Below are 27,928 nucleotides of genomic sequence, written 5' to 3' on the forward strand. Positions count from 1 at the left end.
ACATCCGTTGATGTCCGTAGATTGTTCCGGTTTTCTCTAGTTGTGGGACCTCTCATGTCAGATCACTTGCTAAAACCGCCTCAGAGAAACTTGGATTATTGTGCAGAGTCCGTAACCTCTTCGCCGATGAGCAGTTAGCTATAATTTATAAGAGTCATGTGCGCTCTCAGCTTGAATATTGCTCACCCTTGTGGAATGGTTGTGGAGAGGTTGCATTAAGACAACTAGACAAAATTCAGAATAAAGCTGTTAGAATCATTAACAACCCTGCCATTACATATAAACTACCTCCCCTGCAAGTAAGAAGGAATGTTGCCTCCCTTGCATTATTTTACAGATATTTTTTTGGCAAATGCTCAGACGAAGTTGCGTCTATGGTGCCACTTCTCCATGCCTTCCCTTGTGCTACACGGGCATCTGGTAGCGCTCATGACTGGAATGTCACTCAACCATATTGCAGAACTTCTGCCTATCAGAATTCTTTCATTCTCCGAACTGCATCTCTCTGGAACTCGCTTCCCCAGGGTTGTTTTCCTCCAAATTTCAACCCACAACTGTTCAAGTCCAACTGTTACAGATATTTTATGAACAGAGGACACCAGTAATCTGGTGTATGGATTATTTTTTTTTTACTCATTTGTTTTTCCTTCCTCCGTTCTGTTATTTATAAAAAAAATAAATAAAATAAACTCTTGGTCATGTATATAAGTTAGCACATACTCACTGTTCCCTTGACTGTCGTAAGCGTTTTTTCTGTTTGTATTATGGACCTTTGCAACTCCCTACCTTCCTTGGTTTTTGAGCTAGAAGAAATTGGACTTTTCAAATTGGCCTTCATGCAAGCCCTGTAAGTTATTTGAATACCATGACTGAGGGAGAGCAAGAGACTAGCAAGGAGAGTGTATTTGAGTGAGATGGAGGGGGGGGGAGAGGGAAGGGGGAGGCCAAGGATGCTGTTGCAGCAAATATTAGACTTTTATATTCAGCTGATAGGGAATATAAGAACCTGGAAGCATTAAAACAGTAGCTACGGTTCAGTCCCAAAAACTGAGTTTCTGATTTTCGCAATTTTCCAAAAGCCTCTTGATGCCAACTGTTTTTGATTTAGCGAATTTCACTGTACTGTCACCATTACATTAACTCCTGTGTGGTGCCTGTTCCTTAACCTTTATTTTTTGTCTTGGTCAGGGCAGTGAAGAGGACATTAGCATCATAAGAAGACGGTGGGCATCAGGATGGCGGTGTGGCCTATGTGGCGACACAGTCTCAGCTGGCAGTTGAGGCAGCCCCAGCACTGGTTCTTTCCCAAGCTTTGCCACTGATGCCTCTCCCAGGCACACCCAGGCTGCCCTCCAACACACCCAGGCCACCCTTGGACACCCAGGGCACACCAGGGATCAGTACTCAGCTTAAATATATCAAGCCACTCAGCACCCTCTCATCGTAAACTCCAGGTCTGTCAGGTCAGTAGGCTTAGTTCTGTATATTCAGTTTTTATCACAGATGCCGGGTAGTGTAGTGGTTATAACATCCCAGTTGGACTCACAGATGAACCATATGTTTAGTTGTATGGGCAGCACAGTCAGGCCTCGCTGTACGTTTGTTTTGCAATGTGGCTGGAGGTTTTTCAGTCACATAATGTCATCAAGAGAAGTAGGCATCTCATCGTCTCTTAAATATACATGACAATAATAGCCAAGCCAAGGGTCTTTACATCTTGAAGAGAATAATTAGGCTACCCACAGACTCACAGAAGAACCATTTGTTTAGTTTTTTGATCAGTACAGTCAGGCCTTTCTGTACAATTGTTGGCTGTGTACAGTCATGTGCTGCTTAATGTCCCGTTGCACAACGTCCATTTGCTTTAACTAGGGGACCATAGGAATATAATAGAAAAAAAAAAAATCCGAAGAACGGGACGTAGGGAGCGTATGTGGGTACAGAGCAGTGTTGGTGCATCACTGATGGCCTGCCAGCATCCCAAAACGAACCCATTCTGCTGCCAGCTGTATGATACACAGTACATGTATAACCTATACAGATACACTGTAATACTGTTCATGTCTTAATATTTTTCTTTTTTTCCCTACTTAGGCTACATAAAAGCATTAAAAGTACAGTATACCAAAAAACAGTAAAAAGTTTACGAACAAGCAGTAAAAACTTTAGCTATAACAGTAACATGAAGACCAGCCACAGGCAGCCGTGTCCAGTTGCGTGTTTACCGCCACTTTCAAGTGTTCTTGCATATCGATGCATCAGTTTTTCATTACATAATGTATTATTGTCTGCTGTACTTTAAAAGTAATATACAGTACCATATATACCATATACCTGCACATATATTACAATGTACAGTATACAGTACATGAGTTAACGGTGGTCGCTTAACCCCTTCGTTACCGCATCCCCCCCCCTCCCTCGCTCAGCTACCCCCCCTGCCAAACCGAATTTCCCCCAGGCGTGGCTCTTTCGTGGGGCAGTATTTATTTTATCATTACATTGTTTCTACTTGCTTTATATTACTTATTTTTGAATTGGTAAGTAGATATTGACTATGAGATGTGTTTATGATGTGTTATAATATTGTACATGACAGTATTACATGTCTGACCAACTGATTTAGTAAATGTACAATATACAGATAAATATAGTAGATAGAGATCAATGATGGTATTGTGATCCCTACCCTGACGTATGGAAGCGAGGCGTGGACCTTGCAAGAGGGGAACAAGTCAAGAGTGAGAGCAGTGGAGTTACTTGAGAGGAGCATGTGGAGTGACGTGGAGGGACAGGTTGACAAATGAAGAAGTGAAGGAACATTGTGGGGTAGATGTGGATGTGGTTGAGAAGATTAGGAGAAATACACTGAGGTGGTTTGGACATGTGGAGAGAATGGAGAATGAAAGACTGACTGAGAGGGTGTATGTAGGTGAGGTGGAGGGAGGGAGAGGGAGGGGTAGACCGAGGATGAGGTGGAGGGATGGAGTTGAGAAGTATATGAGGGATGGGGGGGTGAGTTGGGCGGAGGGTAGTCAAATGGTGGGTGACAGAGTGACTTGGAGGCGTTTTGTCTGCGGCCACCCTTTGTGGGATTAGGGCGTCGGGCTATAGATAGATAGATTATTTACCTTGTAAGTATGAAGAAGATCCATGAAGAATGAGGAAGAAGACAGGCAGGTCAAAAGTAGGTGGGAGTGGGGTGATGCGCTTCAAGGCCAAACTGATACCAGAATCAGTATCACTTTCCCCACCATTATCGCTCACTTCACCGTCATTCTCGGGCATGTACTCCTCATCAGAGTTGCTCACAGTTATGTCAGATTGTGTTTCGGTATCGTCAGACACTTCTAAGTCACTATCGAAGTCAGATTCATTGCCGTAGGACGCCATGACACAGAAGTAAATCCAAAAGCACTGACACGTTCGGCTGCTTGAAAAACACTACGGCGTGCTCCCTCACACTTTCCCACGGTACCACCACTGTTGCTAAGCTAACAACAGTTCCCTTACCAAGAAGCGTTATCTAGCTATATTATGTCACGTGTTGTAGGGCATTATATATACCAAATTCAAAATATATAGGGTACAATGACCTACACAACACATCTGAGTCATTTTCATAAAACTATGCCCCATGGCAGGGGGATATGGAAGGGGAGTGTGGCATCAGTGACAAAATTGCCTTATGTCATCACACATGGGATCACAAAGCACTCAAACCGAGGAAGAGGAAGCCCAATAGGCCCCTATAATGATCGTGAGTACCCTAGTACAGTACTCACGATCGTATTCGGTTCCACTGCCGACATTTCATTTTGAGTATGGGAGTACACATTTCGGAAATTCGGTAAAGAAGGGGTTAATGTCCAGATCACTTAATGTCGTATTTTTCATAAAGTATTGTGGATGCTGAGTGGTGCATGGCTGTATTAGGGAGCTCCTCCAATGACAAGAATACAGGCCTAACCATGAACTTGGCTGAAGGAGGTTGGAAATCTTGACAGGTTAAAACAAGCCTGCAGTAATAAAACATTGGATACAGGTCCTGATGAGTAGGTAATGTGTCAGGCTGAGGGATGTTACCCGTACTTTGTTCTGTCTATCTCTCTTTGTTCTGTCTATCTCTCTGTTGCCAGGCGCCTTAATCCTGTGAGGGGTGACTACAAACGGATCGCCTCTGTGTCGCCCTGTCCCCTGCCATTTCACTACCCTCCCCCCAGCCCACATCCCCCTCTCTCATATACCTCTCCGCTCCATCCCTCCATCTCCTCCTCGGCCTCCCCTTCCCCAACCTCCCCACCATGCTGTGTGTGTGGATAGAGATGATTTGGAAGTGTTGCATGAGTAGTGGCATTGGAAGGCTTTAGGGTTGTTTTCTAGTTGCAGTATGTTTATATGGATTAGCATCTTCTTAATATGGTTTTGCCTGGCTCTATATTACATATAAATCCATTTTACATAATGTCTTGAGAAACCTAACCCTTACTTAAGTATGATACCATGGCCTGTATTTTTGTCACTTATCTCCCAAACACCTCTTCCTAAGTGATTTATTTTACTTATTTCAAGAATACTCCCCCAGTATCCCTGCTTGTCGTACGAGGCGACTAAAAGGGTTGGTGGTGGGTTAGTGCCCCACCCTGTAAAAAGAACTAACTAAAAAAGCAAATAAAGCGCCTCGGACCCGGACGGACCATACGTTGACGACTAAGGAACGGACAAAGGACATTCTGAGGTTAGGAACGTGGAATGTGAGAGGAATGAATGATGAAGTGAAAGAGAGAGAGATTGTCCAGGTGCTTGAGGATGCAAAAGTGGATATATGTGGATTGACTGAAACTAAATGGAAAGGTGAAAGGATGAGAGAATGGGAATACGGTGTAGGTATATGTGCGGGAGTCAGTGAGAATGAGAGGGCAAGAGAGGGAGTATGTCTGATGATAAGCAAGAAGTGGAAGGAGAATATAAGAGAGTATGGAACAGTGGGTGCAAGGATTGTATGGGTGAGGATGAAAGTAGGTATACAAGCATGGGCGATTGTATGTGTGTATGCTCCAACAGAGGATCGAGTGGCAAGAGTGAAAGATGAGTTTTGGGCGAGAGTAGAAGCATGTATGGACAAGTTTGAGAGGAGCGTGAGAGTGCTGTTGATTGGAGACATGAATGGCAAAGTTGGGAATGTACGAGTGGATGGAGTGGTTGGTCAGTGGGGTGTGCCAGCTGAAGTAGATGGGAATGGTAGTGCTTTGGTGGACATCTGTGCTGGTAAGGGGTTGGCAATAGCCAACACCTACTTTCGTCATAAGATGATCCACCGGTATACATGGAGAGTAATGAGGAGGATGGATGGTGAACTTGTTGAACGAAAGGCAATGATAGACTACGTGTGTGTGGATGAGCGAATGAGAAGACAAGTGTTGGATGCAAGAGTGTGGAGAGGGTGGGGGAATGGAGTTTCGGACCATCACTTAGTGATGGCCAAGGTAGAGCTGCAAAGAAAGTGGTTGAGGAGGCGAAGGGGAAGACAGGAGGAAACAGCTCCTGTGAGAAGAGTGGAGAAATTGCAAGATAGTGAGAAAAGGACAGAGTATAAGAGCATAGTGGAAGAAAGATTGGGAAGGTATGAGCCAAACAGCTCCTGTGAGAAGAGTGGAGAAATTGCAAGATAGTGAGAAAAGGACAGAGTATAAGAGCATAGTGGAAGAAAGATTGGGAAGGTATGAGCCAGAGCAGATGGAAGGGGTGGAAGACGTATGTAAGATATTCACGGAAGAGATAAGCGCAGCGTGTGAGGCGGTTTGTGGAGTGAGGAGGAGATGCAAGGGTGTGCAAGGGACAGCATGGTGGAATGATAAGGTGAAACGAGCTGTGGAACAAAAGAAGAAGGCATATGGTGAATGGTTGGCGAGTAGAGGTAGGGGAGAAGATGAGAGAGAGAAGAGAGAGGTATATGTGAGCAGGAGAAGGGAGGTTAAGAGACTGGTGAAGGAGAGTAAGAAGAAAGTGGATGAAGAGTTTGGGAGGAATCTGAGTGTGAAATGGAGGGAGAGTAAGAAATTGTTTTGGAAGGAGATAAAGAAAGTAAGGCAGTGTGAAAGGGGAAATAGTAGGGGAGTGAAAGATAGGAATAATAGATTGTTGGTGGAGGAGAGAGAGAAATTGAGGAGATGGAAGGAGCACTTTGAGGATTTGTTGAATGTAGAGAGTGAGAGCAGTGTGAGTATAAGTGGTTGGGGAATGGCTGGGAGAAGAAGAGATGAAAGGAGGGAGGAAGAGATCAGTAGGTCGGAAGTAGTGGAAGCGATGAAGAAGATTAAGCTGGGAAAGGCCCCAGGAATTGATGGAGTGTGTGGTGAAATGCTTAGGTATGGGGGTGAGATTGTTGTGGAGTGGATATGGAAGTTGTGTAGATTGGCTTGGGAAGAGGGAAGGGTTCCAGAGGATTGGAAATCAGGTATAATTGTTCCTCTGTACAAAGGAAAAGCGGAGAGAGAAGTATGTGGTAACCATAGGGGTATTTGCCTTCTTAGTGTGACTGGTAAAATATATGGTAGAATACTCATTGATAGGGTTAGGCATATGACAGAGGAGCTAGTTGGAGAAGAACAAGGGGGATTTAGGAAGGGAAAAGGGTGTGTAGACCAGATATTTGTTCTAAGATGTTTAGTGGAGAAGTATCTAGAGAAGGGAAGGAAAGTGTATGCTGCCTTCATGGACTTGGAGAAAGCTTATGACAGAATAGATAGGCAAGGTATGTGGAAGGTATTAAGAATATATGGAGTGGAGGGGAAATTGTTGAGTGCTGTGAAGAGTATGTATGAGGGAGCTAGGGCTACGGTGCGAGTGGATGGTGAGCTGAGTGAGTTCTTTGATCTCAATGTGGGACTGAAACAGGGGTGTGTAATGTCTCCATGGCTGTTTAATATATATATGGATGGGGTTGTAAAGGAGGTTCAAGGTAGGGCAGTGGATGTAGGGGTGGCCCTAATGAATGAGGGTGAGATTTGGAAGCTTCCGGTGTTGCTGTTTGCTGATGATACAGTATTGTTGAGTGAAGATGAATGGGAGTTGCAAGGTTTGGTGAATGAATTTGGGACAGTGTGTAGGAGGAGGAAGCTGAAAGTTAATGTAAACAAAAGTAAAGTTATGGTGTTTGAGAGGAATGAAGTCACAGAGTGTGCAGTGAGGTTGGATGGTGAGGATATGGAGAATGTGAGTGCATTCAAGTACTTGGGTAGTGTGATGAGTAAGGATGGAACTTTTGGGGATGAAGTAAATGAAAGGGTACAGCAGGGAAGGAAGGTTGTTGGTACACTGAAAGCAGTGATGAGAAATAGGGAGGTGAGTATGGAAGTTAAGAAGTCACTGCATGATGGTATTGTGATCCCTACCCTGACGTATGGAAGCGAGGCGTGGACCCTGCAAGAAGGGAACAAGTCAAGAGTGAGAGCAGTGGAAATGAGTTACTTGAGAGGAGCATGTGGAGTGACGTGGAGGGACAGGTTGACGAATGAAGAAGTGAAGGAACGTTGTGGGGTAGATGTGGATGTGGTTGAAAAGATTAGGAGAAATACACTGAGGTGGTTTGGACATGTGGAGAGGATGGAGAATGAAAGACTGACTAAGAGGGTGTATGTAGGTGAGGTGGAGGGAGGGAGAGGGAGGGGTAGACCGAGGATGAGTTGGAGGGATGGAGTTCAGAGGTATATGAGGGAGGGGGGGGTGAGTTGGGGGGAGGGGAGTCAAATGGTGGGTGACAGAGTGACTTGGAGGCGTTTTGTCTGCGGCCACCCTTTGCGGGATTAGGGCGTCGGGCTATAGATAGATAGATAGATATCACCATACTCTCCATAAATAGTGTAAAAAATTACATTAACGAGCCATATCCAAAAACAAATCACTAAGGGAGAGGTGTTGAGAAGCCTATATGTACAGTGTAATATTGTGTTGACAGATGGAGTGGCCAGCTGGCTATGGCCTCCCTTGTGGCTGAACTGACAGTGTGGTACAACTTGGCTGCCCCACCACACACTACCATCATCACAAAAATGGACTATACCAGGTTAGAGCCTTAACACCAACCATGCATTGATTAAGTCTATATTGTGAGTGGTATAGGAACCTTCATATTGTCTATTCCTCAGTTATTTATCTGGCATACAGTTATTTATCTGGCATATTGTACTGGAGGATGACATCTGGGTGCGGAAATTGAGAAGTGGTGAATGTTGGGGGTTGGGTTGCGAGAGGCAGACCAAAGAAGACTATGAGGTCGTAGAGTGTGACCTAAGGGATAAGGAACTGGATAGAGAGGCTGCCAGAGATCAAGCAGTGTGGAGAGCCGCCATTAGGTGACCAAGACCAACGCAAGGAAGCATGTTGGAGCCTTTCTAAACGATATGATACAAATGATACAAAGATGAACAGAGGAAGGAAAATTTTTTTTTAGAAAATTCCCTACACTAGATTACAGGTGTCGTCCATTCATAAAAAATCTGTAACAGTTAGAGACACTAGTATTGTAGGAGTGAATGATAGATAGAATATTGTAGTGGTGGATGATAGACAGATTAATATTTTATAGGAGTGGATGATAGATAGACAGTAGTATATATATAGGGGCAGATGATAGATAAATAGATAGCTCAGTAATATAGAATTTAATCTTTCAGACTGAACTGGAATTTACTGAACCTGGCAGCCCCATCTATCAACATGTGGATGGAGCCGAGAGACTGGCCAACAGTGGCTGACATGCGGTTCCTGCACACCTTCTGCACACCTCAGAGACACAGTGCTTGGGGGTCATGGCGGCCTGGATTTATCAGGCACCCACATCAGCTAATATCTCTGACTGGGGTAAAGGTAATCTTATTGTTTTTAATGCATCAGAACTTCAATTCTTACATCTATCAGCCAATAGAATCTTCCACAGTAGTACCCTCTAATTTTTAACAATATCCAACTTAATCCTGCATCATCTTTAAACATACACATGGTATCATTCACTCGGACTTTATCTTGGAAAGAACATATTACTGGTACCTCTCTTGTAAGATTTGCTTCCAAGAGATTAGGTGTGCTAAGCCAACTCTGTACCTTCTTTACCCCTGCACAGTTGTTGACTTTATACATGGGTTTTATTCACCCCTTTGTAGAGTACAACTCTTATGTGTGGGGAGGCTCCCCACATACAGCTCTTCTCAACAAGGTGGAGTCAAAGGCTTTTCATCACATTAACTCTCCTCCTGTTACTGGCTCCCTTCAACCTCCATCTCTTCACGGCACTGTTGCTTCTTTATCTCTTTTCTGTGACCACTTCATTGGTCACCTTATCCCTGAACTGTCTGCTTGCATCCCTCCACCTCTACGATGGGCACATAGCACCCATCTAGCAACAAACTCTCATCCCATTTCTGTCAAGCTCTCTAATGTAGGAGTTAACTGTTACTCCCAGTCCTTCATTTATGCAGTAGGTCAACTCTGGAACTTTCTCTGTCTGTACTTCCTGCTGCCTATGATCTCCAGTCTTTCAAGCACAGTGTGTCCAGGCATCTCAGAATGTACCATACAGATCTAGAATTTAGCTGTCTGTTGTCTTGTGTTTGTTTTTTCTTGGAGGGAGCAGTTTGTGGGCTCCTGGCCTTTGGTTCCTTCTTCCTTGCATTAAAATCAATCAATCAATCATTTCCTGTGGCACCCTCGGGGATGCATAGGGCCTCGATGAACTCACACCACCACATCCTATCTTGTGCTAACTCCTCAAGATCTCCCCAACACTCATCTCCAGCTTCCCGTCTCATTGTCCTCACCCACGTCTCTTTTGGCCTTCCTCTACCTCTCCTACCAGGTGCCACCCACCCTGGTGTACCTCGTACTATTCCCTGTCTCCTATACACATGTCCTAGCCACTTCCATCGTGAGAATCTAACATATTCATCGATCGGCTGCACTCCCGTTATTTCTCTAATTCTACTATTTGGTATCCTTTCCCACCACTTAACTCCTAATATTCTTCTAAGTGCTTTATTTTCAAACACCAAGAATTTATTTTCCATAGTCACTGTGCTGTACCAAGACTCGTGTCCATAAATTAAGATACTCCTAACCATTACCTTATAAAGTTTGATTTTTGTATGCACAAAGAAATTGTTATTATTCCAAATATTTTTAAGCATTCCCATTGCCTGATTAGCCTTCTTTAACCTTTCCTCGAATTCAAAGTTCAAAGAACCATCCTTGGCTAAATAAGTACCTAAATATTTAAACCTATCAACTTGCTTTACAACCATACCTCCAATTACACATTCCTGCGCATTTTCCATATTCATATTGATTATTTCAGTTTTTCCACAATTAATAACCAAACCCACCTTGCGACCTTCACTCACCAAACAGTCCAACACTCTCTGCATCTCTTCTGGCCCATCACAAATCAAAACTATATCATCTGCATAATCTAAATCCAAAAGTTTCCTGTTCTCTCCCCAAAGTATACCTGCACCGGTTTCTGTTCCAACACGTTTCATAATGTAATCAATGACCAATATAAATAGTAAAGGCGATAGAACACCACCTTGAATTACTCCGGACTTGACTTCAAACGAATCACTCAGACAACCATCAACCATCACTTTACAAAATGTATCCTCATGCATGTTCATAATGACCCTCACAAACTCCTCTGGTATTCCATAATGTCTCATGATCTTCCCCATAGACTTTCTCGAAACACTATCAAAAGCCTTTTCAAAATCAACAAAACAAAGACTTAACGGTACTCTCATTTCATTAACTTGCTGCATCAAATGCCTAACTATAAAGATCTGATCACTGCAACCACGTCCCTTTCTAAAACCAGCCTGTTCATCCCTCAGAATACCCTCAACCACCGGCTCCAACCTATTTAACAACACTCTACTGAAAACTTTCAAAGCTATCGGTGACAAAGAGATTCCCCTCCAATTACCACATTCACTCAGGTCTCCCTTCTTCGGAACTTTAACAATTACACCATTCTTCCAAACTGATGGTAGTAACCCCGTCACCCATATCTTATTGAATAGCTTGGTCAAGATCATTATTAATCTATCCCCCTCCACTTTAAACATTTCCGGAAATAAACCATCCTCCCCTGGTGCCTTATTATTCTTTAACTGTTTTACTGCTTTCTCCACTTCTGCAAGCCTCAACTCTCCTGTTTCTATATTTAAATCTTCTTGAGCAGTCGGTATATCCTCTTCCGGTGGTATTGGTCTATTAAGAACTGTCTCAAAATGCTCTTTCCATCTATTTTTAATATCTCCATCTTTGGTCAATAAATTTCCTTCCCTGTCTCTAATTGGTATTTCCTTGCGTTTACCTGCATTACCACTCAGTTCTCTAATCGATTCATATGCTATTCTTTGACTCTGTCCATCATTTTTGTTTATTAGGATTTCAGTCTCTGCAACCTTTTCTTCCACACATCTTCTTTTATCTCTCCTAGCTAACCTTCTTACTTCTGAATTCAAACTCCAGTACGCAGCTCTTGCTAATTCAATTTCTTGTTCATCAACGCATTGCATCTCACTCCTCAGTTTAGCGTCACCTCTCTTTTTTATCATATCCCATGTTTCCTCTGATATCCATTTCTTTCTCCTGAATCTATGTCTCCTTCCAATCGTACATTCAGCAGTCTCATGCAAAACTTTGTTCACATCCTCCCACATCTCATCTACACTTCTCTCCCCCTCTTCCAACGTTTCCAACACCAAAAACCTATTTCTGCATTCTAATCTGAATTCCTCCTTTTCTTCTCCTTCCCTTCTAAGCTTAACAATATCGTATCTACCAACACCAGATTTTTCCTTCTTCTGATTTTTAAGTTTAAACCTTATTTTTGCAATGCTGAGTTGATGGTCACTACCAATATCCGCTCCCCGTTTAACATGAACATCTAGCAGAGAACTTCTATGCCTCCTACTGATAGCGATGTGATCAATCTGATTTTTATATTTTCCACACGGCGACACCCAAGTTGTCTTGTGTATATTGCAATGCTGAAAGAGTGTGCCCCCGATGACTAAGTCATTTGCTAGACAGAAGCTTCCAAACCTCACTCCGTTTTCACTCATCCTACTACCAACTCCCATCTTACCCATACATGCCTCAAATCCCTCATTTGAACAGCCCATTACTGCATTAAAGTCTCCAACGCAGATCAAAACATCATGTCTAGGTACCCTTCCTACTCCTTCTTGCAACTTTTCATAAAATGTGTCTTTCCTTTCATCGAGTGCATCATTAGTAGGTGCATAACACACAAACAGACTGATGTTGCCATGATTTGATTTAAACCGTGCGTATAGCAATCGCTCATCTATAGGATCCCACTCACATAAAGCCTTATTTGCTTTACAACCCAGAAACAATCCTACTCCCTGATAATGCATTCCGTCCTGTCGACCAGATATCAACAAACGTATACCATCCTCCAAATCCAACTTATCGACTCCAGTTAATCTAGTTTCTGTCAGAGCACAAATATCAAGTCCGTAATTTTGAAAAACCTTCACTAACTCATCGATTTTACCGTCATGATTTAGCGTTCTCACATTCCAGTTACCAATTTTAATTGTATTTTTTGCATTGACAAAGGAATTAGATTGTAATTGAGGCAACCGTGAGATTCTTAGCACCCCCTGCCCATTTAAGGGCTGCACGGGACTGGGGGCCATTATTGTTCTTTCAGAGTCCATCAAGGTTTCTTTGGCTAACTTCCTGAACACCTCGCCATTGTGTTGCAGTCGCAGTAGGCAGCTAACTTGCCCGATTGCCCACACCCGAAAGACCCAGCTATGCTGTAGCCAGTCACGTGCCGGCATGCTTCCCAGCCATTTCACTCTCAAGGAGTTCCTCTGCCTGAGAAAGCTGCCTCCAGTGCATCAGGAGGCTTACATTAACCGTTCTTTGGAGCTGTGGTCAGTTTGTCTTCTGTATTTCTAACCCTGTCATGCTTAGGACAAGGCTAGGATTCTGTTCACCTGATGTCTGATGATTTTATTCTGTTGAGTATTGAAGATTGGTACGTATTCCTGTCGGTTAAGGAAGCTTCCTAACACCTCTTCCTAAGTGATTTATTTTGCCTATTACATCTTATGGTCCTCTTCTGTATTAAATTCTTTCAGTATTACCATACTGTACATAGCCTAAAGCTCCCTAACATCTCTTCCTAAGCAGTTCATTTTGTTTATTACACGTTACTCTCCTCTTCTGTGTTGCGTAAATTCTTCTAGTAGCTATCACCATACTCTGCATCAAGCTACCTAACACCTCTTCCTAAGTAATTTATTTTGTTTATTACACCTTACTGTCCTCTTCTGTACTACATACATTCTTTCAGTATTACCATACTCTGCATAGCCTAAAGCTCCCTAACACCTCTTCCTTAGCAGTTTATTTTGTTTATTACACCATACTCTCCTTCTCAGTGTTGTATAAATTCTTCAGTAGCTATCATCATACTCTGCATCAAGCTACCTAACACCTCTTCCTAAGTAATTTATTTTGTTTATTACACGTTACTGTCCTCTTCTGTGTTACAAAAATCCCTTCATTACCACCATACTCTATAAATAACTTACAAAAGGACATCAACCAGCTGTATCCTAAAATAAATCACTGAGGCAGAGGTGTTGGGGAGCTTCCATAGCTAACCAACGAGAATACGAACCTGAGGTGTGAAGAATTAGTTGGAGAAGAACAGGGAGGCTTTAGGAAGGGAAGAGGTTGTGTAGATCAGATATTCATTCTTAGATCTTTAGTGGAAAAGTTTCTAGAGAAGGGAAAGAAGTTGTATGTGGCCTTCATGGATTTGGAGAAAGCATATGACAGGGTGGATAGACAAGGATTGTGGAAAGTGTTAAGAATATATGGAGTAGATGGGAAGTTGTTGAATGCTGTGAAGAGTATGTATGATGGTGCTAAGGCTGCAGTGCGTGTGGATGGTGAACTAAGTGAATTTTTCTCTTTGAAGGTTGGGTTGAAACATGGATGTGTCATGTCTCCATGGTTGTTCAATCTGTACATGGATGGGGGTAATAAAAGAGGTACAAGGTAGGGTAGTGGATGTTGGAGTGGCCCTGGTGAGAGAGGATAGTGTTTGGAAACTCCCTGTACTGTTGTTTGCAGATGATACTGTGTTGTTGAGTGAAGATGAAGGGGAGCTGCAAGGCTTGGTGGATGAGTTTGGGAGAGTGTGTAAGAAACGGAATCTAAAGGTGAATGCAGGGAAGAGTAAAGTGATGGTCTTTGAGAGAGGTGAAGTCAGTGAATGTACAGCGAGGTTGGATGGTGAGGAATTGGAAAATGGGAGTACGATTAAGTACTTGGGTAGTGTGATGAGTAAGGATGGATGTTTGGAGGGTGAAGTGCGTGAAAGGGTACAGCAGGGAAGAAAGGTTGCTGGTTCCTTGAAAGCAGTGATAAGAAGCAGGGAAATGAGCATGAAAGTGAAAAAGTTACTACATGACAGTATTGTGATACCAATTCTAACGTATGGAAGTGAAGCTTGGATGTTGTTGGAAGGACACAAGTCAAGAGTGAGAGCAGTGGAAATGAGTTATTTAAGAGGAGCCTGTGGAGTCACATGGAGAGACAGGCTGACAAATGAGGATATAAAGGAGCATTGTGGTGTGGATGTGATAGGAAGCGTTAGGAGGAATACACTGAGCTGGTTTGGCCATGTGGAGAGGATGGAGGGTGAAAGACTGACGAAGAGAGTGTATGTGAATGAGGTGGAGGGGGGAAGAGGGAGGGGGAGGCCTAGGATGAGATGGAGGGATGGGGTGGAAAGGTATATGAGAGAGGGGGGTGTGAGCTGGGAGCAGGGCAGTGAAATGGCGGGGGACAGGGTGACGTGGAGGCGATTTGTTTGTGGCCACCCCGAACGGGATTGAGGCGTCTGGCAATAGATAGATTAATAGATAGAAATTATTTTTAGCAGAGCGAAGAAAAGACTTTGCACAATTCCAGGCAGAAACGTATAAAGGATGTGTGTGGGTGGGTTGGCTCTGGTACCTTTTATAAGCCCTCTCCTTGTTGCAGACAGCATTAGAACAAGCGTGATTAAACCAAGGCTTTCTTGCATTAGTCAAAGGATATGAGATAGGAATGTATGCTTCCGTGCTTGAGAGAATAACCTCCGTAATGCGCAAGGCACACGCAGATGGCTCCCGGCCATGGAAGCAATAATCATTCCAGGGAAAGTCAAAGAAGTACTGCCTGAGGGTTTCCCAGTCCACGGCTCCAAAGTGCCACAGATGACGTTTCTTTGGAGGATCCACAGGCCGTACCAGAGCGATAGGACAGGTTAAGGTGATAAGGTTGTGATCGGAGGAGCCCAACGAAGAGAAAAGATTATCATTGTAAGCAGAAGGATTAGTTGTAAGGAAGAGGTCAAGTATGTTGGAGCTCTCTCTAAGGCGGTCAGGGATACGTGTAGTGTGCTGTACAGGCTGCTCTAGGTCATTAAGGGTAGAAATAGTGTAGGCTTGTTCACCAGGTGGATCAGTGAAAGGAGAGGAGAGCCAAAGGTGGTGGTGAACATTGAAATCTCCTAGAATGGAGATTTCAGAGAAAAGAGAAAAGGATAGAATGTATTCCATCGTCGAAGTAAGATAGTCAAAGAATTTTTGATAGTCGAATTAGGGGATAAGTAAACAGCGCAGATATATTTAGTCAGAGAGTGACAGGAAAGCTGAAGCCAGAGTGTAGAGAATTCAGAAGAATTGAATTCAGGAACACGAGAGCAAGATAAGTCGTTGCATGTATATACACAACAGCCACCTTTGGCTTTGAAATGAGTATAGAGAAAGTAGGAGGATACAGAAAAGGGTTTGCTGTCAGTTGCCTCAGACAGCTGAGTCTCTGTTAGAAAAAGAAGGTGAGGTTTAGAGGAGGAGAAGTGGTGCTCAACAGAACGAAAGTTGGAGGAAAGGCAACGAATGTTGCAGAAATGAAGAATTGAGTCAGACAGTGGTTCCAGGCAGCTCGAGTCGTCACTGGATGAGGGGCGGAAGGTGGGGGCATTTATGGTCCCCCCCCCTCCCTGGGGACTTCGAGGCTGTGTTGTGATGCCATGATTTTTGAATTTTGGAAAAAGAAGTGCAGTGTGTACTGTGCATGTAGTTTGGTGTTGGTAGTTAGACAAATTTGTAATGGAGAGCATGCTGGCCTACTCACTGCGTTACTGAGACACTGAAAAAGTTCAGCAAGGGAGGATGGTCGGGAACTAGTCCCGAGGGCTGATGAAATGGGAGCTCCAGCTCTCCCTATCATCAGCTTTCCATCCACCTTGGGAGTACTGCCCTGCTCGACTGGTGCTACAGTCTGCTGCTGTAGATTTTCATGATATCTTAGACTAAAATTGTGTGTTCATGTTGATTTATGAACTGTTTTTAGACGTAGATTAATGTGTTTTAGCCATAGGTGGGGTGAACATTATTATTTTGGGGTACAGCTCACTAAGCTTGATTTTTTCCAGACTTATATTTGATGATTTTCAGATTTTATTTGTTGGTTTTAGTGAGTTTTATACAGGTGTTAGGCTTAGGTTACCTTCCTTGACAGCTGTTAGGCCATTTAGATTGGCTTTAAACTTGTTTTTGGTCTCAAGGAGGAACATTAGTGATGATGAGATACTAGTTATTCTAGGTCAGGATTTAGATGTTGATTTCGTTGATGTTATTAGTACAGTAGCAATTCTACATCAGATAGTGATGGTGATGACACTGATAGTGGTGATGAATCACAGCGTGAGATTGCAGAAGAGCCAGATGATAATCTGTCAAGTTCAGAAGTTAATGACAGTGATGACAGTGCTCCATTTAGGTGGTTGAGTCATTCTGCAGTTAGTAGAGAACAATTGCCGATTAATGGAGACACAGGGGTCAAAGTAGTTTTGCAAAATCTTCAGGACCTTAGTAGACAGGGATATCATTGAACATACAGTGAGAGAAACAATCAAATATGCTGCCAAAGTCTGTGAAGAAAAGAAGAAGGAAGGAGGAAATTATGAGAAAGAGTAGAGAGCTGATGTGGAAGGAAACTAATGTTGGGGAGGTGTATGCCTTTTTAGATTTGGTCCTTTTACAAGGCTTAGTAAAGAAGCCTACAGTCTACTCATACCACTCCACCAACTAGATGCTTGCAACACCCTTTTTGTTATGTTAATAAAATATAGCAACAGTTCCACATTGTGGTAGAGTCAGTACTGTATGTAGATAATGTTAAAACCTCATATGTGGTAGAATCTATATACAGATTATGTTAAACCCTTACATGTGGTAGAGTCTATATATAGATTAAGTTAAAAACTTACGTGCAGTAGCATCTATATATAATGTTAAAACCTTACATGTGGTAGAGTTTATATGTAGATTATATTAAAACCTTACATAATGCAATGTAACTATACATATGTTCCAATCCTGGGGTCGGGGGGATCTGTATAAAGATGATTTTTTTTTTTTTTTTTTTTTTTTTTTTTTTTTTTAGGTGTTTCTCAGCAACTGCTGCCACTAGCTAAGGGTTAATATGTTTCATAATATTTGCATCATTAGCAAGTAAACTCTTATAAGGACTCAGGCATGTCATTTATGTCTATCAAGAACATGATTAGGGCCAACACCAAACCCTTTGCACTCCACTAATTATCCTTTTCTACTTGGAAAACTTGTCTCTTAGTATGGTTTTCATTTATCTTCCTATCAAATAATTTTCTATCCATTTCAACAGTTTTCCATGTACACTTGCATAGGTTTTCAGATTCCATAATAATCTTCTATGTGGCACTCTGTCAAGAGCTTTCTTTAAATCCCGGTAAATATAGTCTACCTGTCCTTCCCTTCCTTGAACATTGTCTGTCACTTTCTGTAGAAGTTCAACAAGTTTGTAACACAAGATGACCCTTCTCTGAATCCAAATTGCTTGGATGTTATTACCATATGCCTTCAAGGAATTTTATCCATCTTTTTCAAATGACATGTTCACATAGTTTGCAGACCAAACTAGTGAGAGAGACCAGTCTATAGTCAAGCGGATCCTCCCTTTCACCACTTATATAAATTGGAACTGTATTTGCTTTTTTCCATTCAGCAGGTAGCTGCCCACTTTCTATGGAAAACCTTAGAATATCATAGGTAGGCCTCAGTAACTGGTCTGCACATTCTTTCAAGATTCAACCAGCTGCTTCATCTGGTCTCATTGCTTTACTCACATCCGTATCCTTCATCAACTGAAGTATCTCATTTTTCTCATCTACTATTGTTTCCAGTTTCAGGAGCTGTATCTCTGTTACAGGTTCTAGGAATTCCTTTTCTGTTACAAATTCCAACTGCAATTTGTCATTCATTATGTTACACATTTCCTCTTCTTTTTCATATATTACATCTCCATCTCTCAGTCTCACTATGCTTTTCATTGTTCTCATTTTACTATTAACAGACCTTTAGAATGGCTGGGGTTCTTTCTTGCTTTTATTAATTATATCCTTCCCGCATTTTTGTTTGTCCTCCCGTCTTACTTTTACATATTCGTCTCTGCACCCTCTCCAAGATTTTTCTGTATATCTTTTTCTTACTTGGTCCTATGCTTGATTCCTAATTTCAAGTGCCTCCCTACATCTTTTATTAAACTACTCTTTCTTTCTGTCGTCCCTTTTTGCAGCAACTTTAGGAACATGGTTTCTGACTCCCTCCTCATATATTTTCATAAAGATATTATATTTCTTCTGGGTATTTTTCACACACTACATTTCGCTCCAGTCCACATTTCTGAAATATTATCTTATGGAGTCGAAATCCACTCTCCCATAATTATATATATTTTGTCAATATGTCTCTTCTCTTTCTCCCATGCCTCCCGCAATACCTCAATCTCCATAACCAGGTTGCTGTACTCAGCTTCTACCCATCTTTTGTTTCACCTTTCTTTGTCTTTAAGCTGTCACTTGTCATATTCTTGATTACTGCTTCCATCTTTGAAATTCTAATCATTAATGCCTTTATCAGCTCACACAAGTCGGTTTGATAATCAGATCCCCCAAAATCACCACTCTCATCAACCATATGCCGCTCCACTCTGCCTCTCTCGTCTGCCTTTTTTTTTTTTTTTTTTTGGCCACAGCTCCCAAAGAGCATCCAAATGTTTCAGTTTTACAGGTGAACCTCTCTGCCTTTAACTTTAATCACAGACAGGCTGACAAATGAGGGTATAAAGGAGTGTTGTGGTGTGGATATGGATGTGATAGGAAGCATTAGGAGGAACACACTGAGATGGTTTGGCCATGTGGAGAGGATGGAGGGTGAGAGACTGATGAGGAGAGTGTATCTGAGTGAGGTGGAGGCGGGGAGAGGGAGGGGGAGGCTGAGAATGAGGTGGAGGGATGGAGTGGTGAGGTATATGAGAGACGGGGGTGTGAGTTGGGAGCAAGGCAGTGAAATGGCGAGGGTCAGGGCGACGTGGAGGCAATTTGTTTGTGGCCACCCCGTAAGGGATTAAAGCGTCTGGCAATAGATAGATAGATAGGTAGTTTAGAGATGGGATTTCATTCTGTATACTACAATTATGTTAAATTTTCTGGATCCTTCCTGCAGATGCATGTTATCCATTATGTTTATATCCATCTGTGTGTGTGTGTGTGTGTGTGTGTGTGTGTGTGTGTGTGAGAGAGAGAGAGAGAGAGAGAGAGAGATGGGGAGGGGTAGTAGGGCAGTTGGGCTATCTTGTCTCCCTCCCAGTCCCCCTGCCCTCCTGCACACCTGCTTGTCTCGCTCCCCATCCCTCCCACTCTCTCCCACCAATGTTTGTCTCCCTCCTCATCCCCCCACACTTCCCCACCCCTGTGTGTCCCCCTCCCCATCCCCCCACCCTCCCTGACCCCCACCTGCCTGGCTAGCTCGTCCACTTTCCCACTCCTGCTGTGTCTGTTGGCCTGAATACTTTCCTGCATGTGATGTTCGATGTCTCATTTTTTTGCAGTGGTATTATTTATGTAGTGCTGCCTACTGCTTTCTTAGCCTTTATCATTCTTTTTCTGTGCCTACCCTCCTCTCTTCCTATTTCTCCCATCTTTCCTGTCACTTCTTATTGCTCTTCTTTCCTTTACAGGTGGCTTTACATTGAGTGACAAGCCAAATGGTTTCCTGTAAGTCAAGGAACCATTTACAACGCTGGGTGGTAACCATATAACCAAACCATACGTGCTCCCTACGTGTCAACAAGTGGGTTGGTGGAGGGTTAGTGCCCCTCCCCGTAAAACAACTAACTCAAAGTCAAATGGCCACCCCTTATGGGAGTATGGCATCTGGCAATAGATAGATAGATTATTTATGAGGATAATAACATTATCTTTGGTGTTTCTGTGTCATTCTTTGTTGATTAAGGTATATAAGAGTTTGGGTTTGGGCATGGAATGCATCTCTGGCTTTTCTTCAGTATATTAAGAGGAAAATTGCTTTGATATCTGACATACTCATTGACCAAACACTCCCACTGGTACGCAGCACTGACGGTTATTGGGGTATTGGTGTACAGGTATTGTATTGTACCAGTAGGATGGTTTTACAGAAGCAGATGCTTACCTGTGGTTGATGGGTCTGCTTGGCCAGACATATGAGGGTTAATCAGGAACAACAAAAAGATCACTGAAATATTTTGACATCAAACCTGGATATCTTGTCACTTGAATACGGATGTAATGTTGTAATAACAACCATATCAGTATTGTTTTCCTCTCACTTTAAAGGAGGGTTGAGCACATCATTATGATTCCCAGTGAAGCCTCTTGGTCCTGTGTCACATTTTTCATATAATGTGTCCACCATAAAATTATTTTTTTCAACATAGATTGGATCATTGGTATTGAATTAATGATCCACCTTCCAGGTGGATAAGTCTCTCCTTTGCTGAATAATGCCATGTGGAGATGTCAAGAATGAAAAAGAAAAAGGTTTTGTTGTGAAAGGGTTGACAACCTTGCTTCCATGATTCTCCCTACCTCCCTTCCCCATCATCCTGTCTCTCCTCCTCTGAGCTGTTACCTGCCTCCCCCTCCCCCACCCACCCCACATTGATCTGGCAGAAGGAAGTGAATTGGACACTGGGACAAAGAGGATGATGGATGATAATTGCTGACCACAGCTATATGTATAGGATTTATAGGATTAAAACTATCATGTTCTTTATCCTTCACAGGATCAGTGCTGTTTGAGGTGTACAACCGTCAGTTCCTCATGTTTGTTAGTCTGGTGTGGGTGGCAGTATCAGTAACAGTTCTGCCTTTCACTGTCCCTACTGCCTTCTGGTGGACCTTCCTTACAACAGCTGCCTTAGGCATGGGGCTTGGCTTTCTATTCACAGGTAGGCTGACTTTTTTTTTTTTTTTTTTTTTTTTTTTTTTTAGCTGAAAAAGTATTCTTTCAGATCCAGTGCTTGTGTATATTGTTACAATACACTACCCCTTCATGTGAGAATATTGAGAGCAGAGGGTTTTAAGTTAGGGTCCACTGTCAGGAAATGGAAATGAAAAGCACTGTCTATGAGAAGTATGAAATTTTTATGAAAATAAATGGAGAGGATATCAGTAGACATGTCCCACAGTTTGTTATTAATACCGAGAGGAAAAAAGGATTGGTTTAATTATAGAGATAGGAAGACACATGAAACCAAAAAAAGGCCACATGGAACAAGGTATGGAGAAGATGTAGTGAAATACCATGGAATGGATATAAGGAGGCAGTGAGTGAATGACTGCATTGTTGTTGTTGTTGCTTAACCTCAGTCTGCCTGGCTGAGAATACCCATCAGGTGCAGGTTAGGAAGTGTCTCAATGGGGTCATCCCACAGGTTCCTTACACCGTGGATGTTTAGTCTGTGTCACAGTATGGGGCAAGGTAATATCCTGTTCGTAGCCTAGCTGAGTGAACCCAATCAGTTCTGTTTAAGGATATCTCTGATGGGTAGATGTTGGGAGGGGGTCTTGTAGTTTAGTATTCTGATTGGGATGTTATAATGCTTTGTGTGTATAATGAGTTTGTAGGTGTGTTTTCATTCCTAGTGTTAGAATGTCTAGAGATGGGATGTTTTCAGAGAAATTCTGATAATGTTTGTGTGGTGATTGTTTTGTGCCTAATTGTGTCGTGTGGCATTGTTATTTGATGAGGTGTTGTATGTTGTCACAGGCTGCTGGATAGAATTATGTGCCTCTCATATCAGGATATTTTCTAACAGAGAGGGCTTTAGTTTCAAAGCATAAATGAGCTCTGGGAGTTGGTTTTTGTGTAGCTAGGTATTATGTTTAGGGTGTTGTTCCATATGGTCTGCAAGGTGTTCTTGTGGGTATTGTATTTGATATGATAGAGGCCCGTGCTGGGGAGGCACGGGACATCGCTAATTTAATATATTGTTTGTAGAGTTGGGAGAGTATGTTTCTGTTGTGCAAATTCTGTCCTGGTAAGTGTCTGAGTGTTTTTTTTTTTTTTTTTAAATGCAAGAAAGAAGGAACCAATGGCCAGGAGCCTGCAAACCGTTCCTTTCGAGAGAAAAAAACAAAAACTGCAAAAGAGAGCCAAATTCAAGATCCGTTCATTTTGAGATGCCTGGACACGCTGCGTATGAAAGATTAGGGATCATAGGAAGTAGGAAATACAGACAGAGGGAGACATTTCCAGAGTTGACCTGTTGCATAAATGAAGGACTGGGAGTAACGGTTAACTCTTGCATTAGAGAGTTGGACAGAAAGAGATGAGAGTCTGTTGCTAGACGAGTGCAATGCACCCATCATAGAGGTGGAGGGATGCAAGCAGACTGTTCAGGGGAGCAGTGACCATTGAAGTAGCAATAAAAAAGAGATAAAGACACAACAGTGCGGTGAAGAGACAGAGGTTGAAGGGAGCCAGCAAGAGGAGGAGAGTTAACCCACCGCGTCCCGTTGACATATATATATGTCCACACGTTTTGTCACTGTCAGTCCCGTTGACGTATATAAACGCGCATTAATTGCAAGGTCCCTAATTTGCACAATTTTCAATTTTCGCGGGTGATTTTTGGTACGTATACACGGGACACCTTCCCCTACAAGATGCTAGGCAGGGACAATGCCTTACCGAGCATGACCCCCCCCCCGCACACCATTGTCTCGGCAATTCACCTGTTACCAGTGACCTGGCCAGTAAAGACATGTCGTGCCACGGTACGAAATTCAGGGCCAGAGTGATTCCCCAATCGATAACAATGTATTTACGTAGCATTAGAGGAAGAAACAGTCAGAAATGATGATCAGGTAATGTCACCAAAAAAGGACAGATATGTTGATGTGTTTGGTGAGTGAAACAATGCTTATATTGCCTATATTACTGTGTGAAAACCAATATACTGTACTCTCTTACTACATATAAATTCATACCAAATAAATAAATAAATACCGTTTATGAGTGGTTTGGAATAGTTACCCTCCCATAGAACTCATTTTCTTTGGAGTGAGCCTGATAGAAAGCCCAGTAAGATAAGGAGTACTGCTACCTGTATCGAGTATTTTAAACCTCAGGTGAGCGATTTCTCTATGAATTTTTGATGTTTCTCACCAGAAGCGGAGGTTTGAGCCAAAAAATTTATTTTCCAAAATTGGTTGGGATTGGGGGGAGTCGTTAGTTGAAAATCGGTCGGGACAGGGCAGGTTAATGAGACGAAAAGCCTTTGACTCCACCCTATTGAGAAGAGCTGTATGTGGGGAACCTCCCCACACATGAGAGTTGTACTCTTACACTGGAGTGAATAAAACCTGTGTATATAGTCAACAACTGTGCAGGGGTAAAGAAGGTACAGAGTTGGCGTAGCACACCCAATCTCTTGGAAGCAGATTTTACAAGAGATGCAATATGATCTGTCCAAGATAAGTCCCGAGTGAATGAAACCCCAAGCATGTTCAAGGATGATGCAGGATTCAGCTGGATATTATTAAACATTAGTGACGGCTATACCACGTTGAGTACACCGCTTCCCGTCCGATCAGCGAAGTTAAGCAACGTTGGGTCTGGTTAGTACTTGGATGGGTGACCGCCTGGGAACACCAGATGCTGTTGGCATCCCTACGTGTCAAGTGGGGTTGGTGGAGGATTAGTGCCCCTCCCTGTAAAACAATTAACTCTAAGCCCTTGGCCACCCCGTCTGGGATACATGGCGTCTGGCAATGAATGAATGAATGAGTACTCCTGTGGAAGATTTTGTCAGGTTGATAGGTGCAGAAACTGAGTTTTTGATGTATTAAAAACAACAAGATTATTTTTACCCCAGTCAGAAATACGAGCCAAGTCAGACATCAGGTGTGCCATAGCCTCATCCCTTGCTTGTTGAAGTAACTGCTGAGATAGGCGTTGTGGGAACCGAATGCAAAGGTGAAGGGTGGAATCATCAGCGTACAAGTGGATAGGGTTTGATGTACAGCTTAGAAGGTCATTGATGAATGAAAGGAGAAGAGTTGGTGATAGGACAGAGCCCTAAGGAACACCACTGTTGATAGATCTAGGAGAAGAACGATGGTCGTCTACAACAGTGGCTGTAGAACAACCAGAAAGGAAGCTATATATGAAGGCACAGATAGAAGGATAGAAACCGTAAGAGGGCAGTTTGTAAATTAAAGATTTATGCCAGACTTGATTGAAAGCCTTTGAGATGTGAAGTGCAATGGCAAAGCTTTCACCAAAGTTCATTGCCTGAAGATGTCTTGTGCGAGGTCTGTCCAAGAAGAATCTAAACTTTTTAAACAGCTCACCAACTAGCTGCCATATCATGATCACAAAGAGCGTGCTATGCACTGGCAACTTTGAGCTTTAGTCTAATGTTAGCTGCATCACACCATGTCAGTTAGTCGTCGAGGTACACATGTTTGAGGGAACATGTGTTTAGTGCACATGGCGATTTGTTGCAAGTTGAACAAGGAAAGACCTTGAAGAACAGTGCGTATGTGTAAAATTCTGTTTCATATTGGGAAAACATCCATCCATCCATCCATTGCCAGACGCCATATATCCCAAATGGGGTGGCCAAGGGCTTAGAGTTAATTGTTTTACAGGGAGGGGCACTGATCCTCCACCAACCCCACTTGACACGTAGGGATGCCAGCAGCATCAGGTGTTCCCAGACGGTCACCCAAAACATGCTTTTTGAAAAATGTTGTAACAGGTGATGAAATGTGGATGTGCAGCTACAATGTTGCAGTGGGTTGAAATGTCATTACCATGACCCCCCCCCCCAGAGAGAGAGAGAGAGAGAGAGAGAGAAAAGCACGTCAGTCGCTCAAACGTGAGGTGATGTTGATCACCTTTTTTTATATTGGAAGGGTGTTGTTCGTTATGAATTTGTTCCACATGGTCAGACAGTCAGTAAAGAACTTTACTTGAACATCCTGAAGCGTTTGATGGAGGCAGTGCAAAGGAAGAGGTCTGAGGCGTGAACAAAGAAAACCTGGATGCTGCACCATGACAGTGTGCTTGCTGATGCATCTTGCCTTATCTGTGACTTTTTGCTGAGCATGAGATGATTGTGGTCCCCCAGCCACCCTACTCTCTGGATTTGGCCCTTACAGAGTCCCCCACCCCCCACCCCAATTTGAAATCCACCCTGAAAGGTCACCAGTTTCAGGCGATAGAAGAGATAGAAAAAATTCACCGAGTTCAACAAACACACATTCGCTCAGTCGCGTGTTCCTCAATAAGTAAGTGGTGTGGCATGATGTGGTTAGTGTTAGACTAAAGCTCAAAGTCGCTGGTATACAACACTCCCATCGCAATCACAATATGGCTGCTAATTGGTGTGCTGTTTAAAAAGTTCTGTTTCTTTTTGGACAGACCTTGTGTGTGGTCCTTGAAGGCTGTAGCATCACCTGATCAGAGTGGTACTCTCAAGGGAACTGGGAATGCTGATGACAGGGAGAGCTGGAGCTCCCATTTCACAGGCTACTAGACCATCCCCCATTGCAGACCTTTTCAGATTGACACTAACATGGAGAGTAGACCAGCATACTCTCCCAAACACTTTCCTCTGACTATCTCATGCACTACTCTACATGCACTTTACATATGACATGACATATCCTACTACGTCACAGACATTGACACCAGCACAGGCATGTGGCCGGAAAACTTTGCCCCCACTACCTAATGGTGTACCTATTGTGGGGAGGCATGACGTGGGCTCCGCAAGCATAGATCTTGGTGCTGGGATGGGATGGGGTTCAAAATCTGTGCTATAGGGTACAGGGCATTGCAATTCCCAGACTGTCGTGTCCTCCCAATAGAGAGGGGCCCGAACCTGTGAGTAGCACCCCAGGAGGCTACCCTATCAATGGGTGTATAATGGTGGAGCACTTACAGTGCCAAGGGGCACTTGGAGGGTGTCCCTGTAGCTGTCCAGGCGGGGTGCCCTGAGAACACTGCCACAGCCAGTAGTCACAACCGCTGGCTATGGGTCTCAGATCCAATGCCTGGGCCTGGGACAGTGTGGGTGGGTTGGGCCTGTGGTATGTTTCTACCCCATTATTTATTCTTAGCAAATTATGACAAGAAAGAAAGAAATTCTAAGCAAGCCTGAGGAAACTAAATCACCTAAGGGGATCAGAGTGGCATCATGGAATGTGGGAAGTTTGAGGGATAGAGCAGGGGAAGTAGTTGACGCATTTAGCAGGAGGTGGATGGATGTGGGATGTGTGCAGGAAGTCAGGTGTAGGGGAGGATCAGCCAGAATGATTGCCGGGAGGGATTGAATTACAGTTTGTTTTGGCAGGGTAGGGCAGATGGATATGGTGGTTTGAGTGTGTTGGTTAAGGAGAAATGGATGGAATATGTCATGAATGTAATGAGTCAGTGAAAGGATAATAGTGAAAATTTTGTTCAGTGGGATTATGTTTGCATTTATATCGGCGTATGCTCCACAGGCAGGAAAAACAAAACAATGCAACAGAGAGCCAAATTCAAAATCCGTTCATTTTGTGATGCCTGGGCACACTGCATTTGAAAGGCTGGGGATTGGGGATCATAGGAAATAGGAAATACAGACAGAGGGAGACAGTTTCAGAGTTGACCTGTTGCATAAATGAAGAACTGGGAGTAACAGTTAACCCTTGCGTTAGAGAGTTGGACAGGAAAGGGATGAGAGTTTGTTGCTAGATGGGTACTACACACCCATCGTAGAGGTGAAGGGATGCAGGCAGACTGTTCAGGGGAGCAGTGACCATTGAAATAGTGATAGGAAAGAGATAAAGATGCAGCAGTGTGGCAAAGAGACTGAGGTTGAAGGGAGCCAGTAAGAAGAGGAGAGTTAATGAGATGAAAGGCCGTCAACTCCACCTTGTTGAGAAGAGCTGTGTATGGGAAGTCTCCCTACACGTGAGGAAGATGCGAAGGGGGGCCTGGGGAGAAGTACGTTATCCGGATGGATCCACTTTCCAGACATGTCTTTGGCTCTATTACGTCGGATTATTGGGGGATTACTGTATACAGTATATACAGTAACCCCTCATTTATCCCAGAGTGCAATATCCAGACCTGTTCATTATCCAGATACTGGACCATGGTTCTATTAAACTGTTATCCGACTTTATTTGCTATCATCCAGACATAAAATTTCCCGAGAACTTCGGTTGGCTAGCCATCATGTTCACACATTCAGCATCATGGCCGCTGCACTTGAGCCGTGAGTGGGAATTAGGCCATAACCCACTACCAGAGCTAAAATGCCCGTCTGCCCCTGTACTGAATGGTCAAAGTTACACCCTGGTCCGATCCCTCCCAACGAACCTCCAGCACCCTAGTAATATGACCGTAACCTACAGGCAGTGCCAAAACGTCCGTACGCATCCCCACCGAATGTTGAAAGTCATGCAGCCTCC

The 27,928-nt window shown here is 43.2% G+C and overlaps 1 protein-coding gene and 1 non-coding gene across 2 annotated transcripts in view; both read left to right on the forward strand.

The window, feature by feature from the left end:
• Positions 1-3,391: 3,391 nt before the first annotated feature.
• Positions 3,392-27,928, forward strand: part of LOC145411536 (uncharacterized) — a 53,245-nt gene continuing 28,708 nt past the window's right edge. Inside the window, exons 1-5 of the mRNA XM_080281547.1 lie at positions 3,392-3,402; positions 7,958-8,065; positions 8,676-8,868; positions 16,736-16,967; positions 21,241-21,405. Of these exons, the coding sequence (XP_080137673.1) occupies positions 3,392-3,402; positions 7,958-8,065; positions 8,676-8,868; positions 16,736-16,967; positions 21,241-21,405 (709 nt within the window). The remainder of the gene's footprint in view (positions 3,403-7,957; positions 8,066-8,675; positions 8,869-16,735; positions 16,968-21,240; positions 21,406-27,928) is intronic.
• LOC145411772 (5S ribosomal RNA) lies at positions 24,010-24,128 on the forward strand. Its single transcript, XR_013899473.1, has one exon. It is a non-coding gene; the product is annotated as a 5S ribosomal RNA (ribosomal RNA).

Source organism: Coenobita brevimanus, chromosome 90, assembly GCF_032717465.1.
Source record: "Coenobita brevimanus isolate Jiangsu-jjx chromosome 90, ASM3271746v2, whole genome shotgun sequence".
In the NCBI taxonomy this organism is placed as follows: domain Eukaryota; kingdom Metazoa; phylum Arthropoda; class Malacostraca; order Decapoda; family Coenobitidae; genus Coenobita; species Coenobita brevimanus.